Source organism: Pygocentrus nattereri, chromosome 3 (assembly GCF_015220715.1).
Source record: "Pygocentrus nattereri isolate fPygNat1 chromosome 3, fPygNat1.pri, whole genome shotgun sequence".
Classification (NCBI taxonomy): domain Eukaryota; kingdom Metazoa; phylum Chordata; class Actinopteri; order Characiformes; family Serrasalmidae; genus Pygocentrus; species Pygocentrus nattereri.
Window position 1 is genome coordinate 21,685,469 of NC_051213.1, and position 19,318 is coordinate 21,704,786.

Below are 19,318 nucleotides of genomic sequence, written 5' to 3' on the forward strand. Positions count from 1 at the left end.
CTGGGAAAAACTACTTTTAGATTGACCTGAATGACATTCCAATCAAACTCTAATTAATGAGACATTAATTCATATGAATGACAAAACAGGTGAAGTTCTGTGCTCAGAGCATGATTCAAACTCATTTGCTGAATAGTCATTTTGTGTAATGTGGAGTCTATTCTCAGTCAGTAGGTTGCTGAAAGGACCACCAAACTAGCATCAGAGAGCTGGTTTGAAAGAGACGTCATTGATGACAATTTAAAAAGACGCATTTCTCCGGGATTGGTTGAGCATGATGATGTGACATGACACACTTCGCTAGAACTTCTGAAGTCTCCACATTTCTCTGAGGAAGGGTGTGTGTGTGTGTATGTGTGTGTGTGACTGTGTTACTGCAGTAACTGCAAGCTAATGTACAAACCCACACAAAAGAACACTCAGATAAAGTAGAAATGTATATCTGTGGTGGATTAAGGGTTAAAGAGCCGTCACCACCTCAGGTTACAGAGCCCCAGTTTGCTGAGTGTAACTGGATAGAGGATGAACTGAGGTTAGCCGCTTATTGTCATTTCTCGTTTCACCTTAAACGATGTAGCACTTACACTCAGGTGCCTTTACGGGCTGTAGAGTGTAACTGCTGTATTATTTAAGGTGTAACGGAAATCCCAATAAGAAGTCAACATCAGTCTCAAGAGATTAGAGTATCAAATTCAGCCAGAGGATGTGGCACTGGCTAACACAACAGACACTGCTTTACTGAGGTTATTACTCTTTTTACAATTTTCATTCATGAATTATGTGAAGATCGACAGCAGTGGCAGGCATGGCAGAAAAACAAGGTATGGAAAAGCCAGTTAAAGAGGATGAGGAGCAAGCAGAGCACATAGGCATTGAGAAATGTTGACAGGACGTTAACTCAGCTAACGTTAGCATCATTTGTAGCGTACTGAATATAATGATCGTCACATTTGCAACAAAAACTTAAGTTTTCAGTCAGTTTTTATTTCATCTTTATCTCGCCCCCTTGGTTATCTCAGTATAGCATATAAACAATGAATAAAAGATAAGAGTAAGAAAAGAAGATGAAAATAAACAGATTATTTTGCACAAAGGCAGTACTCTGAGCGTGCAAAGCAGTAGAAATATAGTCAGAGTTTAAAGTGGTCCCAGTCTGAAAACAAGTCCCACTGCGGCCTTGTATGTATGTATGCATATGTATCTGTAGGCATTAGTGTAAAAGGAGGTACAGGAGAGGCCATATTTCTGCCACAAAAAGAGCTCTTTTACAGAAACATACAGAAACAGCCAGGGAGCAGGCAGGTCAATTCCGCCCATCCGTTTTCTTCCTATGGTGGATACACTAACTTCCACTATTTCACGGCAGCCCAACACCAAATAACACAAGCAACACATGCTCACCACTAAAACCTAACAACAATAACATAATGCAATAATGGGTGTTTTGATAAAACATTTTTGCTGATGTTTTGATGGATCTTTGTAATCTCTGCCTTGTTGAAAAGCTTTTCGAGCTCCTGCATGTTATGTCACTTGTTAATAATGTTGCAGTGAAAGTTCCATTAGCATAGGTGTCAACCTCTAGAGACATTGGAGTCACTGGTTTGTCCTAAGAGAAGGGTCCTAAGAAAAAAGTCTACATTAGATTCACGATGGTTATTTATTCACCTTTTTAAACACTACTGTTAGCACCTTTGCATAGATAAATCCCAAATAACAAAATGTTGGTCAATTTTAGAATCTTCATGAAAACTGCGTAAGTGTGATTTAAAAAGAGATTTCTTCTTCAGAATAGTTGGTGAATGAGGCCCTATAATAATGTATAATGTTTACAGCTTCCAACCCTTATGCCATATTTCTCATGTTCAAACTGCAACAGCAGCAGCAACAATTGAGTCTTTGATTTTCTTTACTGTGATATATTCCTCTGGTAATCAGACTAATTCACACAGAATCAGAAAATGTATTTTTATTATGTTTCACAATTAAACAAGTACACTTTATTTATTTTTTTTTTCTGGACCGTTTGTATTGGTCCCTTAATCATGAAATTTGCTAAGTACAAATGATATCTAGAGTTTTCTAAAACATTCTAAAAAATAAATGACAAAAATGGAGATTGAAGGTTTTTGTGCAGCAGTGATGCAAAGTATCATTCCCTTTGTTATTTTTTCCCCTCTAATGATGATCTGATAATTGCAGCATACATAATTATCAGATCAACCTTTTCTCCAGCTCTGGTGAACCTCTGATCTCTTTCGTCCACATGCTGCTATCTGTTTTGTCTATGATGACAACATTTCAAATGAATCTGTACACCACCACCCACAGTGTGAGCACATTACTTAGTAAGTACAATGAAAGGAAAAGGTAAAAACAATCCAGAACCCAATGGTGTAGATCGACACTTATGCAGGACCTGCTTGAATTTTTACATGGTGCTTTTAGAAAATGTTTAGTCTTATCAGTTTATAAATCAGTTTTTTTTTTTTTAATTATTCATTTTCCTTCCTTCCAATTATTCATGTTCTTAATATTTTTTCCTGCTTTCCATAAAATAGAATTATTTGCATTTAAGAAAAATAAATAGCTTTATGTTGCAATTGAACAAGATTTAATGAGTATAAGGTCTGTAATGAAATTGCCTAGGCTGAATAGATATCTAGATTAATTTACAATAATCGGTCAAAAATGCTGTTGTTGGCAACAGTTTTATTTTTATTTTGTTCTTTATTTTATTTAAAAAGTAACAAAAACAAAACTAGGGTCTCCCCAGTAAAATCTACCAATTCCCACCTCTGCTCATTTATATTAGTCTCACTCTGGCCCTGTTCAATATGACACCACCCTGCATATACATGCACATGCCCACACACGCATGGGGTCCTTTATATGTATGCCGATTTTTACAGTGCAATTCACAGTGATCTTATATTCTCCCTCCTATCTCATGCTCGGTTTTGGTGATGTCTCATTAAGGAGTAGTGGTGGTCTTCTGTTTGATGTAATCAGGTGGTTGATAGTGATGGTTCCCATCAGCACCACTGTGATCAACTATTTTTTTAACAGAGTATTTCACATCAAACTATTTTAGTTAAACGACTTTGGTTACATCTTAATTATTTACTTATGTTACACTGACTGAAAAATCTGTGGAATTGATAGTATTCCAATGACATCACAAATGCGCTGCCATCATTTTGGTAGGCAACATCAAATACATTCAGCAGTGCTATGGCTGTTTATAATGAGTCATGAATGATCTGTAAAAGGCAGTAAAACACATCATTATTTGGAATGCTTTTTAAATCTCATTTTTGAACTGATATATTTCAGTATATAGCCCAGATTTCATTTGATTTGTTGCTGTAGTGGTAACAAATGAAAACTGAAATCTAAATGGCTGAGATTTCCCACTATACTACTAGTTCCCAGTCCCAAACCACATACTAGCACACTAAATAGTGTATAAAAATAGTGCACATACCATTAGAAGAGCACACATTAGTGAAGTAGGTGAGGTATACAAGTGTGTGGTTAGGGACTCTGTTGTGCTGCTTGTTAGCTGCTCAGTAAATCAAGTTTCCTAGGGAAAGTTTGAGGTATTTGTTCATTAGGGTGCATTCATTGAGATAAATTGATGCACTTATTGAGGTAAGCTGATGTTGTCTTTGTTTTCACCAAATTTTGCAATTCTTTCCATTCAGCTCAGTGTAACAGCAGCACCATTTAAGGTGGAACAGCTGGGGATTAAGAAGCTGACTTAAGCTGTATGTGTGTGAGTTTACTATTTAAGAGCTTTAGCAGTTTTGGTAGGCACTTTTATTTGCTTTTATAAAATCTCACTGGAGATGTGCAAGCTATATGCATCCAGTCCACCAACCTAGCTAATCTTCTTGTAACATTTTCTGGAGACTGCATCTAAAGCGTCTACATACTGTATCTTTTCATCTTTTTAGTGGTCATTCTGGTCTATTTTGCTTGTTTTTTTTCCACCGCCACAATTGTAGCTGCAGTAACAGTGATGAGACAAGCTCTATCTACAGCTTGCCTACCAGCTTGGCAATGTGGACTTCCTAATGATGCAGTTGACTACTATGAGTTCTCCTTTATTTGTCTTTGAATCCCAATCCATCCTTCTCTTTGCGTTCATGGCATGGTACCTGTAAAACCAAAGTAAACATAGCACAAATGAAAATCATTATCCTGTTACTTTCTTTTCTATTTTCTGTTCTCTGTTGTGCTCCATTTACTCTTTTTTTGTTGTTTTGGTTTTGTTATTTCAGGCAGGCATTTGATTTCAGTATTGACCTGTTTCAGAGGTGATCTCATTGTGATCATAGTAGATTGATCATCTGAGAAGATAAATGACTTGCATGTTGACCTGCAAATCTACAGCTCTTTACTGTCAAATTGGAAGTGTCTAATCGAAGACCCTTTTATCGTATTCAGAAAGAAAGAGGCCTCTATGCTTCCTATTTTCCTGACTACTGCTATGAATTATGTACACTGGGAAATTTGCGCCCTCTTTTAAGTAAGTGTTCTCATTCAATGCAGAAATGAGACTATTGTGAGATTATTGATTTTGTCCCTGCTGTGGTTGGGAAGAATATGTCACGGTTGCTGAGTGTAGTATTGAACGCAGTGTCATGTATGGCTTTGACACATTCAGCAGGCAGACACAGGGCATAGCTCACAAGACTGGTGCCCAGCTGAGTGCAACATGACTGAACTGGATCAGTCATAGATGAGCCTGGGGCTGGAGCCAGCGACAGACTGCACGCTGCACTGAAATGCTATGATAAAATAGAATCTGAATAATGAGAACATAATGAATAGATATCCATTCCAGCACTGTCCAGATATGGCAATAAAGGGGAATTCCATCAGTTTTCCAGAGTTTATGCATATTTAAATTATTAAAGATAAAAACAATGCCATTCAGAGTGGTTTGATGTGAAATGCACCACGGTAAAGCAATTTAACAAGTCAAAAAAATTCAAAGTGGCTGTGATAGGAATCAAGTGTCCAAAGTGTTTAATCGATTTAAAAACTCCATCAAAAAAATTTATTACATGATTTAATGTATAAGATATTGTCTTATGATAGTTTTCAGAAAAGCTTCTGGCTTAATTTTATTTATTATGTTTTTAGGTTTACCACTATTGTACCATTATTAGCATTATGTATGGCATGACTGACTGTTTTCATGAATGAAAATGTGAAGGAGTATGCTTCTTAAAGAGTCCCATGCTTACGGGATATAACAACTGAATATATAACAATATAACAGCGGAACTGACAAACTGATTAATTTCCCATCCTGAGCCCTTTTTCACTGTTAATTACAATTTGGTGAGGTTTCAAAGCCATGAATTATAAATACACATTGATGAATGTTTTACAAAGGTGCAATGTCTTATTCTTCTCAAGGGAGTCTTTCATTGTGGCCTCTACAGCCTCCTAATGCCACAGTGAAACTGCACTGCTGGTCTCTGGTGATCTGTCAGTTGTTTTCTATAATAAGGTCAATAATGTGTTTACTTATTAAAATGCTTGTGTTCATTTGATCTTTGTGTAGTTCTGATAGTGGTGACCTTTCTTAGTCTTTGTGTAGTTCTGGTAATTGTGACCTTTCTTAGTCTTTGTGCACTTCTAGTAGTGGTGACCTTTCTTTACCTTCCTTTGTTCAGAGTTTAATCTTACAGTGTAAAAGATGGAAAAGACCAATTTTTGATTTGAAGTATTTGTGAGATTTGAATTGCTCATTTGTCATTTAAACTGTTATTTTGCTTTGCTTCACTTAATTAAAGGATTTCTTTCACACAAATAAAGCCAATTAAACTTGTATTCACATAGAATGTTTATTTTTACAGTATAGATTCTAGAATATGAATATGAAACTTTCCTTTTGTGCTTGGAACAGTGGACATGGAGGTGTGAAAACAAGGTTGTAAATGGTTTTTCCAGAGTTTTGAATGGTAGAACATGCAAGCAATACTCTTCCTGCTTCTCTATTCCCTACATTCACCTCCCTGTCTCTAGTCATGTACAGGACCTCCTCATTCTCTCCTCTTTTCACTTCCACTCATTTTTCCCTTCACTTGCCTGTCCACACTGCATTATCCTTTCAATGGACTCAAAGAAAGGACTTTAGCTGCAATTGTGTTCCTTCTGTGTGAAAAGATGGTTCCAAATGTGCAGGCTTCCAATTATAGTACATCCCGCTTAACTGATGGTTATTAATTCCTTCAAACTCATTATGCCATGCAAAATAGGTTTTCCCCATGGGACGAATACTAATGAAGGAGAAACTTTGCCACACTCCTGTTTCCAGCATGGACCTTTTCTGTTGTTTTACACTATATTGCTGTGTTACTGTATGTGGATTTTGGCAGTTCTGTCTACACAATGAAGGCCACTGTTTGGCCAAACCCTTTGAGATTCAGCAGCTGGAACTGTGTGGATTTACAAAAACACTACAGTGAGGAAAACCTTCACACTCAGGCTTAATCGTGTCAAGAAGGCAGATCCTATCCAATCCTTCCTCACCTCTGAGCCAAGGCTTTAGTCCTGAGTGAGAAAATTTGGCCACAAAAGCAATTGCTCTATAACACCACAAACATACACAAACATAAAATTTCATAACTTAGCAGGACAGCTAAATATAAGGTTATTGAACAGAGAAGTCAGTAACCACATATGAAAATGTATGCCCCAAAAATATACTCCTCCATGCAATGACAATACATAAATGAGTGAATCTTACTCTCCTGGTGCATTGGCTTTACTTTCTCATTTTCTCATAGTGGATGAATCTAAACTAAATGCATACATTTTGCATGTAATCATTGTTTTTCTAGAAAATATCTTGACAAAATATTTAAGGAATCACCACAAGTTATTTACAGTGTGAGGCTGTACCCTCCAGAAAGTGTAAGTAAAACATTGAGTCCAGCTTTACTCTTGACTTATGGTGAGCCAACAGGGGCAAACCACAGGCTGACCCAAACAAAACACTTCAATCTCTCTGTGTTGTGCCTCACTGCTCCCAGAGGGCTTGATTGATTGAGCTGCTGGCCAATCAGAGCACATCGATCTAAGAGTTCCCCCATCCCCAACTCCGCCAGCACCCATTCATCTAATGCCTGTCAAAACAATTCACAAGACAATGGCTGCAGTGTAGCAAGCGCCCTTAAACAATGCTGCTTAAGGTTTCTTTGTGGGTTTTATGACGTTCTGTGAGGTAATCTACAAATGCTTTAATGATTTGATGTTGAATGAGCATTCCAACTTTTGCCATCATTTGGTGTGCAAAAGCATTATTTAAGCTTAATTATAAGATATTGCAGAAAGATTTAATAAAAACATTCTTTTTCTTTGTCTCTCTTCTTTATTCCAGGGGGAATATTTGAATCCATCGAAACTGGTCCATCAGGTGCTGAGGAACTAGCCTTTAAGTTTGCTTTAAATACAATCAACAGAAACAGAACTCTACTGCCAAACACTACACTCACATATGACATCCAAAGGATAAACATCCATGACAGCTTTGAGGCCTCCAGAAAAGGTATGGCACTCAAATTTTATCTGTACATGTGATTCAAGAAGTGAAGTGAGTTTTAGAATAATTACATTAATTGTAATTATTCAAAAAACCCACACATATGCTGAAACTGCATATTGATAAGATTAACTGAAGGGAAACATCACTGGCCGGCTGGTGTGTAAACAGAGAGAATTGATTGGTCTTAGGTAATGAGTCGGTGGCCGTAATGCATCAGCTACAGAAACCCCTGAGACAGGTTCACATGCTGAAATCATCTGTCATTTCTACACCAGGGAAACATCTGAATTCTCTTCTCCTGATTATACACTCCATTAGCACTGCTGCTGTAATTGAGATCCCCCCTCACTATGTTTGTTAAATGATTACAACAGAGCAGTAATAGTTTTTTTTGTGGCACACAAAAAACAGTGATGCCAAATTTGAACTTTTTTATTCAGGGACATTAATATAAGAGCACAAGTTAAGAATATTCTAGAAACCCTCTCTCTTGTATTTGTCATTTAAAGGGGCACTCTGACCAAAATTTAGCTACATCTGTTCTGAACCTACCTACTCACCTCCCATAGCTGTGCCACAATAGTCTCAAGAGTGAAATTTTCTGGTTTAAAAACTGAGAAAACTCCCTTCTGATGATGTATTTTGAACATGAAAGGACCCTTTTTTATTTTGGGGCAGATACATGGGGTGTTTATTTATTTTTCAGCTAGTTATCTAATGTAAATAGAAGTCAGATAGCTAGAATTCATAGTAGAAGGCTAAATATCACATCTGTATTTATTAGCATCGACATAAGTGGTACAAAATCCTGAATTCTGTCAGATCATTGAGGCTGATTAATGTGTTACAGAATGCTCCATACACAACAAATAACATATTAAATGCTAGTTTTAGGTTAGAATGCCTTTCAATACCTCAGTAACAGAAAGAAAATGCCACACCATAAAATTCATTTTAGTTTAATTAATTCAAGAATTAAATCTTAGGGCAGCAATAATTGATACATAATTAAATAGCTGACACAAATTGTAGATGTCTCTGCTGATTATTTAATTACTGCATTGTTGAGCAAATCATATTTGACCATTACTAAGTGTCATATTCTCTCTCTAGCCTGTGACCAACTCTCTCTGGGAGTAGCGGCCATTTTCGGCCCCTCTCACAGCTCTTCGGCCAATGCAGTTCAGTCCATCTGCAATGCACTGGGGGTGCCACACATTCAAACCAAATGGAAGCACCAAGTTTCAGACAACCGTGACTCATTCTACGTCAGCCTCTACCCGGACTTCTCCTCACTCAGCAGAGCCATTCTGGACCTGGTGCACTTCTTCAAATGGAGGATGGTTACTGTAGTGTACGACGACAGCACAGGTGAGAACTTGTCCTTTTGCATTATAGTACTCCATGCTGTCTCCTACGCACCCTTGTTCACTCCCAGCTGTTCCCAGCCAGACTGTGTCCCAAGCCTGAGCAGCCTGACCTGAGGTGTGGGACTTTACACGATTCCCTGGTCTCCGTCTGGTCTACAGTGTAGCCAAACCCCCAGGCTGACAGGCCCTGTTAGAACAGCAGGCAGCAAGCGCCTCAGTGGTCAGGGTACATATGCCATATGCCAGGGTTCAACTTAGTAGCCAGCAAATGGGAGATCCTGCCAGATTTCCCAGGGTGTTCATTCAAGCTCTCTTCCAGTACTCCACTGCCTGTAGCCTACAGCCACTGGCCAGTGCAATGCTGCTGCTCCTTTCACGTATGCACTACAATAAGCCCACTTGTTTAGCACTGTGACATTCTGCAGCACTCCAGCCAACTCCCTAAACCATGTCTAGGGGCGGAAATGTAAGGTCCAATTGCCTGTGGCTCTTGTGCTTTGCTGCAGGCACGGAGGTCCTCCTAGCAGAGTCTGAACTTCAAGATAGAATTGATCCCTGTGTTTCTCTTGCTTGGATTAATTAAGGTGTAAATGGACATGGCTGGCTTTCAATGGGGTTAATAGTGCCTTGATTTTCTGTCACAGGCAGCTAGAAATGAGAGCAAAACACAAAGTGAGGGCCAAAACGAGGGCCATTTGTACAGGTGTGTTATAAAACAGGAGGTCTTGTCTTGTTGTTAGAGGGAAAATGATAAAAATGTGCTTGGGCTGTTTCAGGGTTAAGGCCAGCTCTAATTTGACTCTACAAAGCCAGGTTCTTTTCATGTTTACTGCTAAATGAATAAATCGTTGGGCATAATGGTTAAGCCTGGACAAACACCCAAACAAGCAAATCAATGGTCATAATGACATTTCTCTAATGACTCGACTTTATAATGGAAGAAGCAGAATGACAGCAGCAGAGGCAGGGCTTGTCTTAGCCTGCCAACCCAATGCTCTGTCATCCTAGTGGGCTTGCTGAGTTTAAAGTTGGGCGTGTGAAGAAGGGAGTGGGCGCACAGACTGTGCAGAAACAGGGGGAGGTGGTTCTTTTTTCTCCCCTGTGCTCTTCTTTCTGTTCCTCTCTCCCTGATGGTAGGAGAGAATGACAGTTTAACTTCCCAAACCAAGCATATGAGCCCATCTCCATGACAACATCCTCAGCGGCGGGTAGAGTTAAGGGAATAGCCAGAATGGAAATGGAGGTTGCAAGTCTCAAAACACAACAATGCCATTCGACATGGCTTAAAATCTGTTTTTCAAAATCCTTCTTTTTTCCTTGTGTTAAGCTGAGGGTTCCTTGGAGAGGAAGGCTGTGGTGAATATAACTACAGGCCAGAACAATAAAATAGAATTGGCTGTACAAACACCATTGAAGTATACTTCTCAACAGAAAGGTAATTTACTGTGTGCCCACAGCGTGTAATTCCTTTACGGCTATGTGTTTGACCCATATGGCTGACTTTTCTTTTCTTTTTTTTTAATTATATTGGTTTAAAGGTCAGTATGGACTGCAGACCAGAGGCTTGGTTCACTGAGGACAGAGCATGAATGCAGCAATCATCATAATGGTGTTTTAGTGCTGTAAAAGTGGGTAAAATTGGAGTTTATTGGAAATTATTAAAATATATAGAGAAAACAGCACCCTTCACAACCGTATAAGAACTGGTAGACCACCAACTACTTGAATTGTGGGAAGCAGAAAACGTAGCCGACTTCTAACCTTGTAGGTACGGAAAAATATCTCTGCAGATTTATTTTCGAAAATTTCAAGAGTGGAAACTGTCCTTCTTTGTCTGCTTTGCCCTGTCCTGTAGCTTTACCGGACAAAGTAAGAAGCATTTCTATTGGGCTTATATATTATTGGGCAGTATATATATATATATTATTTTTATTTTTTTTTACAAAATATAAAGGACAATTGCTGTGTTCAAATGGTGTAAAACTTAAAAACTGACATGAATTGAGAAAATGTACAAAATTTGTGGAACAAACACAATATGGTTTCTACTTTTTCCGGATACCAAAAAAATGATAACTTGTTTGTTCTTGACTGGAAATTAAATTAAAGTGAAGGGTGGTCTCTGATTTTTTCACAGTACCATAGCTGTAAATATTTTCCTGTAAATGATTGTGGCCGACTGCAAAAAAGTGAGCACTGTCGCTTGAGTGAGAATTGCAGAAGGAAGAACACTAGATTTACTGTCCTCGTATAAGATATCGGCACTTAAGGAAACACATTTGCACGTCTTCTATTATATCCACTATAATTATACTGAACACTATGCTTGTCCACTATGCATGAATGTCACTGCTGTGTGTATGTGTGTGTGCGCTGACACCTATGAGTGTGGTGTGTGTTAGCTAAATACACTTCAGAAGTGGGACGAGAGCTTGAATTGAGACGAGCACTGCTGGAGCGCACCCAGGGTCTCCTAGGACCCCTTCAGTAATCTGTTTCAATTTGATCTATGTGAGTGCACCAAACCAGCAGCGCCATTCACAGTAATGAAGGAGCTAGCCCATCATACGCTTGGCTAGCACCCGCAAGATTGTTTAGAGAGTCACACTGCCATTTTTCCTAAGTGGCATGATAATTTAAGACTTCTGCATTCATGCTTTAATAAGTGCTTTGATAATTTGATCTCTAAATGTGCCATTTTCACAAATACACTTAATGACATTTTAATAAAGTCTCTTACAATTTGTGTTTCCCCTGTAAATGTGAGCATGCAATAATGTGGTGTTTTAAATCAGTGTATGATTATATGGGTGGTAAAACTAGGCCGATTTCTATTACCCTGAAAAGAACTTAATAAAACCAAATGTCCCTGAAAGGTGTTCTTATATTGGTGGAAAGATTGTCTAATAAGATGTTTGTGGTTTATGTTAAAAAGACAGCACCTTATGGTAACTGCAGCAGTATAATTGCAGTCTGCATGGAACTTTGACAAGGTGTTTAAGAGTACACCAGGCATGACGCTGGGACGCAGATGTTCTAGACTTGCTAAATGACTCGTGAGTGTGCTTGCTGCACATCCAAGTTTAGAATGTGCCGGGTGCGGAGTCCTCTCTTTACCCTCATCTGTCAGCACTGCAGACTCCTTCCTCTCAGCTTGAGTACCGCTGAATTTAGAAAAGCGATTGAGAAATTACAGAGTGAATACATGTGCGCATGTGTGTAATTTCCACAAAGTGAAATGCCTTTGCCTTTCTCGTCGGCTATTAAAACCTTTGACCGGAAACTTGTTTTAATCCTCCTGCAATTTGTTCAAGCCGTTTAATTGAACATAAATAAGCCCGCCCATGCAGCAAGGGCTACATTAACCTTGACCTGCTTGTCTGGAGCTCTCTGAGTCACAGGCTGGCTCTCAGTGTCTTTCCCACATCCCAGAGTGCAACTCTACGCCATTGATGCCAAGAGGAAGAGCTGTTCATCTTGCACCTCTGACTCCGGCAGGGTAGTTCCTCTGGAGGGGGACTGGAACGCTAGCTCTGTCAGACAGGACACTGTTTTAAGGACTTTGGCAGGGAACACTTGAGCGATGCAGCCCATCCACAGATATTTATCACAGGCCGTTATGTTTCACGCTCAGGAGACTCCCAGACGGGGTTTCTAATAAACGCTTTGAGTGGATGAAATATTCATGCCGAGTTAAATACGGATCTAGGAGCAGTCGGGAAGCATTAGACACAGTCAATACAGATCAGCACTGACAGTTGCTCTTTTTCTTCTCTGCTCCTGCCATGTTTTTTCTGTGGGCATGCCCCTGCCTGGTGCTACAGAGCGAGGGCAGAGGGGTTGAGCAGCCATGACAGAATGGCAGCACAAAAGGCAAAGATGAACAGGCAAACAGGAACCAATGATGTAAGAGAACAGGAGCAGGTGGAGTCATTTGCTGACTAACAGCAGAGCTCTGATCTCTGCTGTCTTAGTGGGTATGACACTGTCTATCCTACACAGTATAAATCAAAAATTGGACACAAAAGCAGAGTAAGAGAATTAGGCCTATACTGTGGTTTTTAGTATTAGATTAATATAGGACTGACCTATATTAGGACCTACAGAAAGTAATGTCCAAGAGACAAGAAATCATAAGAATACATATACTGTAGACATTTTGCTCATATTCATGAAAAATGAATAGGTAAATACACTGTATATCCAACAGCTTGTAGACACCCTTGTTAATTAGTGGATTCAGCCACTTTAAGGTGCACCCTCTGCTAACACAGGCAATCAGTTTCACAGCTTGTATATTCTCAACAGAAAAGCATTGTCAAATTAGTCTAAGGTCATCATGCCCAGGCTGCAAACCGTGCAACTGTGTTCTCTGAAGACATGGAGTGCCATCCCATATCTACAACTTGGAGTGGCGTTTGTGATCCAGAACATCCAACATCTGTACCTGACCTCTCTAATGTTCTTGTGGTGGAGTCTAATCAAATGTTCCAACATCTAGCGTAAAGTCTTCCTAGAAGATTTGAAGCTGTTACTACAACAAAGGGGGAGAAACTCCATATTAATAGTCTTGATTTCAGAAGAAACTCTGGATGAGCAATTGTCTGACTGAACATACCTTTTGTATTTACTCCCAAAAGAAGTGTACAAGGAGCACACAGGTATTAAATGATTGAAATAGGAGGGCACTTTGAAATGTAGAGGTACTTTTTATGATCTATTGAAAAGTCCTATAACTAATACTGAACCTTTATATTTTGGAGATGTTCTTAAAACATTTATGCTCTTTTATGTTCTTTATGCTCACATAGAAAATATTATTTACAAAAATAGTTCTTTAATTAACCATTCTTTGGCAGATTCTTTAGGGAACCTTAAGTGGTTCTTCTATGATCCATGTGTCCAACACAAGGCCTGAGGGACACATGAGGCCTATGGCACAATCCTATCTGGCCCACAAAAGTTTTTCAATATTAGTCCGTTTTGCAATGCACTGCACCACTGTGACCCCAGCATGCACTGTGATGTAATGTGCACTCTTTCAGCCAGTGTCCTATATCCTCACTATTTTACAATCTCTTATTATTATTTAAACAGGCTGTTTTTGTTGCTGTGCCTTCAAATTATGTATGTCAATTACCTCAGTTCTGATTCAGATTCAGAATGGGAACCACATGAAACACTTTTCCTTCACAAAAGCAAGAAACAATTGTTTTTCCATTATATGGGCTCTTGAAGAGTGTATGCTACCTTTAAGTGTACACAAGGAGTCTAATCATCAGCTGAACTGTTACTGAATATCCACGTGTCTGCTGTGCTTAATGTCCCGTCATCAGCTTGCAGCAGGGTACCGCTGTGGGGGTTACCATCATCAGCTGGAGACAAGGTGATGTTGAAGAAGAGCTCATTTCAAAATTGTTGTGTTAGTAGTGGAGAAAAGGAGTGGCTATAAATGTGTCTTCTCCCAAAGGCTAAATGTAGGCTGTATATAAGGAGAAAACACTGCAACAGTACAGCAATGTTGCTGAATCACTTGCTGTATATCTAGCTGTAGGGAGAGGGTGTGTATAATATCACACTTATTCTACTGTGTCGCATGACCTTCATAGTTATCAAGTCTTGAACTCCCCCAGAAGCCTTGCCTAAGCCTATTGGGCTCACACACTGATGCTGGTAAGATGCCTCACAATATAATGAAATAAAACGCCTCATGATGTGAAGTAAGCAAGTGTGACAGCATTCTTAGGGCAATCCAGCCATCACCAGTTGTTCTGCTGATAACAAGGCAGCATGCTGAGAACGACTCAGAAAGCTTTATGACGTTCTTGTACTTTGGAATTCTCTACGTATTTCCACTGCACTTAGGAGTGACACTTGATTGACAGGAGGGTTCTGCAGTGTAAGAGCTGACTGAGAAAGCATTGAGCAGACGGAGGACAAAGAGAGAGAGAGAGAGAGAGAGAGAGAGAGAGAGAGAGAGAGAGAGAGAGAGAGAGAGAGAATGAATATACAGTGACAGTATAAGTTCAGAGAGGAATAGATTTCATTAAAATTAGACTGACATTACACATCTATTCATAGGGCTTCCTTATCTCCTTCTAATTAAAGCCAAGGGAATCAAATGAATGCAGGGTATAACTTCAATTATCCTAGATACATATTTGTAATGTGTGTATTGAAATAGAATTTGCACTGCAGCCATCTCTAAATAATACTTTATATTTTTGTGAAGACTGTGCCTATTTCTGTTATGTATTTACCATCTCAGCTCTCACTCTCAAACTTTGATTGTGTTTGTAATTCTGTTACTAATGATCTATTTCTCTCTCTCTCTCTCTCTCTCTCTCTCTCTCTGTCTCTCAGGTCTGATTCGGTTACAGGAGCTCATTAAGGCGCCCTCTCGTTACAATATCCGATTAAAAATCCGACAGCTGCCCGCGGAGACAAAAGATGCCAAGCCGCTTCTTAAGGAGATGAAGAGAGGAAAAGAGTTCCATGTGATCTTTGACTGTGGCCATGAGATGGCTGCTGGCATTCTCAAACAGGTGAGATACAACAATACAAAAAAAAAACACATTTTGTTATCAATATGAATATATTATAAAATATTCCTTTTCTTTTTATGCTATTCATAAATTTAGGAATTTATCATTATGCAGATTTCCACTTCTGTCTCACAAGACCATATTTTATGTTATGGTTTGTGTATGTGCTTCCATGCATAAACCGCTTTATTGTTCTAAGGTTTTTGTTTCAGCAATGCAAAGGAGAGAGTTAACAGCAAGTCTTTCTCATCAGACAGTGTTCATGTTTCTCTGGCTCACAGCAAGATTAAATATTAAAGATACCATGATTCACTTTGACTTCAATGCTTTTAATCAATTTCAGACTGCTGGATTGGTAATGAAGGTCAAGGGTACTCGTCATCAATGGTCGGTAATATATGTTTCTCTAATGAAAAATAATGAGGTAGTATACTGGCTTCCCCTAAAACATTCCCTGCCAATTACTTTTTCTATTTTTGATTTTATTTTTAATTTCGGACTACAAAGTTCCTATTATGAGTTCTTCTCCTTTCATATACCCTGACCACCAATGTGAAAGTCAGCAAGTCCTGAGGCCCTGAGATGCTCCTCCTCTGAGGGATATGGACTGCTAGTCGTACAGCATTGTTCTCAGCATGCTTGGAGGACACTGTTAAGGGTTTTACTCTGCTGTGTCCACTAAGCAAGCACCAAACTGGCAGCACACACAGAGAAACCCTGCCATCCAACCTTTCAAATGAGAATTCGACCAGTTGTATTTTCTGGGAGCCTGTCCAAAGATGGCACATGGTATAGTTGGTTGTAGGTATAGCTAAACAGTGTCTTCAGTAAGTGAGCCATATTTGGGATTTTAAGCAGGATATGAGTTCTGTAATTCTTTTCTTCTTCACAAGCGACTTTCAAATATGCTTAGACACCTGAATTATTATTCCACAGCCATATGGCTCACACAGAGAGGTGCTCAAACTATTAGGTGATATATTGTACATAATGATGATCAAGGTTAAACGGTTACATATTTCTGGTCAACTGATATTTCAGTTTTTTTAATTTTAGAATATTGATTTTTTAAAAATCTTGGTTGTAATGCACTGTGGTGTATATAACTAAACACTGCACTAAATGTATTGTTTTCAGTACAATTTTAGATAAAAAAATGGCTCATATAAATAAAGGTGTCAAATATAAACAAAAATTACGTGATGACATTTTTATATCTGGATCTTGAATCTAATTCCAATTCCCTTGCATGAACTGACCTGCTGATGTAATGGATTGACCACCTACTGTCAGATGCACCTACAAGGCAGTGACTGCAAAGTCCAGGCCTAAAAATTGGATTCAAGGTCCAGATTTGAAGACCTCGGTCAAAGAAGAACCACTTTTGGTTACCTAAAGAACAAGGGTTCCCAATCTCAGTCGAGGTGACCTCATGTTCTACACATGTTGGTGTTTTCTCCACTCTACACCTGACCCAGTCCACAAGGAGAACACCAGTTGAATCAGGTGTGCTAGATGAGAAAATGTACAGTAAAGTGCGTAGTGTGGGATCACCAGGACTTTTCAGTGGACTGTTCTGTATAGAAAAAAAATTGTAAATATATGAAGAGAGTATGAACACAGTATGAAGAAAAGTTATAAGGGCCCATGTCCAATTAATTTATGTATGTATGTATGTATGTATGTATGTATGTATTTATTTATTTATTTATTTATTTATTTATTTATCTCTAACGGACCACTTATGATATTCATGTGATTTTATGCACCAGAAACAGCTGTAATTTACTTTATTACAACCATTTTCAAACTTTTTGGTTACTATGCATTTAAGAGTGATGCATGTAAATAGCATACAATCTAATTGCCTTATATTGTGCCTCATTCAAAAATCTGTCGCGACTGAAACACTCCTTGTAACATCAAAAAGAACTGGCAGAGGTAAACTGCTGTAGACTGTGTATATATATATATATATATATATATATATATATATATATATATATACACACACACACACACACACACACTCACCGGGCCACTTTATTAGGTACACCTGTTCAACTGCTTGTTAACACAAATAGTTAATCAGCCAATCACATGGCCGCAACTCAATGCATTTATGCATGCATTTAGGCTTGTAGACTCTCCATATAATGTTAAATTATGTAAATGTTCTATAAGTGTTTTTACTAAAGCCAAGATCAAGTCAAGAACCAGTGTTATTTTTTTTTGAGTGCAGTCTGATGCGATGTCAGTAGCACAAATCTTAAAATCACTTTACAGCCTTAGATGTTTTTTTTTCTTTTCAAGAATATCAAGTTGTGCAGTGAGGAAAGTGTTGTGAATATTGGTGGTGTAATGTGAAAGGGGCAGCAAAAAATGTGCTGCTCATGCCAGAGTTCAGGCCAGGGGTGAATGTTGGGTAAATCTGAAATTCTATGGCTGAGAGTGCTATTGTAAGTCAAATTCACACCAAGCAGATACTAGATGGTGTGCCTCTGCTTTGAGTGTTGCTTTCTGATCACTGTGAAAATGTTTTTCCTCCGCCGGGCTGAAAATGCCTCCTGGAGGCTTTCCAGTCCACCTGGACACTTAGCCACCTAACACCAGCTGCAATTACTGCCCTGACCTCAAGCCATTCTAATCGCCCTCTCCCTTGCTACAATAATAATCTGTGATTCATAATCAGTTCAGAGCTCAGCACACCCTAGCCCCTGTAGCACTAACACTCACCTGCTCGGCTGTGAGCGCTGGCTTGCACCGTGTGGCATGGAGCCAGACCAGCTGATGCCGGTGCTCTCTGCACACTGACACAGGCCAGCATCACATCTACTTCTGCAGCAGCAGCAGCAGCAGTGAGCACACCACTACATTTCTATTTGTGGTGATACGAGAGCAGGAGGGCAGCACTAGCTCACTTGTGTGGTCGACATGGCCGGTCCAGCCAGATGCTCTTTCCGAGCGTAGCCTCCTGAATTTTTCATGTGGCCCCGAGAGGCACACTGATGGAGTGAAAGACTGAAACAGATAGACACTTGAGCTAGACAATCGTCGCTGTATCGTTCCACAACACAACAGCTTGGCCCACAAACTAATTAGCGTTATGGATTGAGCCATCTATCTGTCTGTGAGGGATGCGAGCAGAATACAGGTTTGGGTTAGAGAGTAAACCTGAGAGCTCGTTATCGTTATGGAGACATACGGTGGAAGAGCCAAATCAAATCCCATCTGCTCTGTTGTTAGATTACTCAGTGCCCCTAGCCTCCAGCTGTAAATGGGAAATCAACACTCATACCTCATGCGTCCCAGGAGCGCTACTCCGGAAGTGTGCAGCCTTAGCTTTTGATGTTGCTAGCTTTGGTAATTTCGCCAGCTCCTTGTTTGAAATGTGTTATATGTTTAAGACACCTTAATGTAACTGCAGCACCAATTAAAGTGGAACAGAAAATTGAAATAAGAAGCTGGTGAGTGAGAAGCTAACTTCAGATTCATATTTATATGAGTTTATTATTTAAGAGCAGTTTTGGTAGCGACTTTTATTAGCTTTTGTAACATTTCTGGAAACTGCATCTAAACTGTCTACATCTCTTTTCATGTCATTCTAGTGTATTTTGCTTGGTCTTCATCCATGTGCAGGGTTGTAATTGCAATGTTGAGCATTGTTACAGCACAGTTAGAGTTAGAGCTCACCTAACAAGATGACAACAGGGCGTCCTTAAATGACATAGTTGAAAACTGTGAACAGCTGAGAGAGAGGAAATTTCTCCAAAAGTTTGATGAAACAGCACACTAAAGGCTTCTGGAGTGATTCTGTCCTGGTTTATGCTCCAAAA

The 19,318-nt window shown here is 39.2% G+C and overlaps 1 protein-coding gene across 2 annotated transcripts in view; it reads left to right on the forward strand.

The window, feature by feature from the left end:
* Window positions 1-19,318, forward strand: part of grik2 (glutamate receptor, ionotropic, kainate 2) — a 162,735-nt gene that overhangs the window by 42,685 nt on the left and 100,732 nt on the right. For both annotated transcript variants that reach the window (XM_017708225.2, XM_037536747.1), the window contains exons 2-4: window positions 7,403-7,570; window positions 8,681-8,938; window positions 15,301-15,482. In XM_017708225.2, coding sequence (XP_017563714.1) covers window positions 7,403-7,570; window positions 8,681-8,938; window positions 15,301-15,482 — 608 coding nt within the window. The remainder of the gene's footprint in view (window positions 1-7,402; window positions 7,571-8,680; window positions 8,939-15,300; window positions 15,483-19,318) is intronic.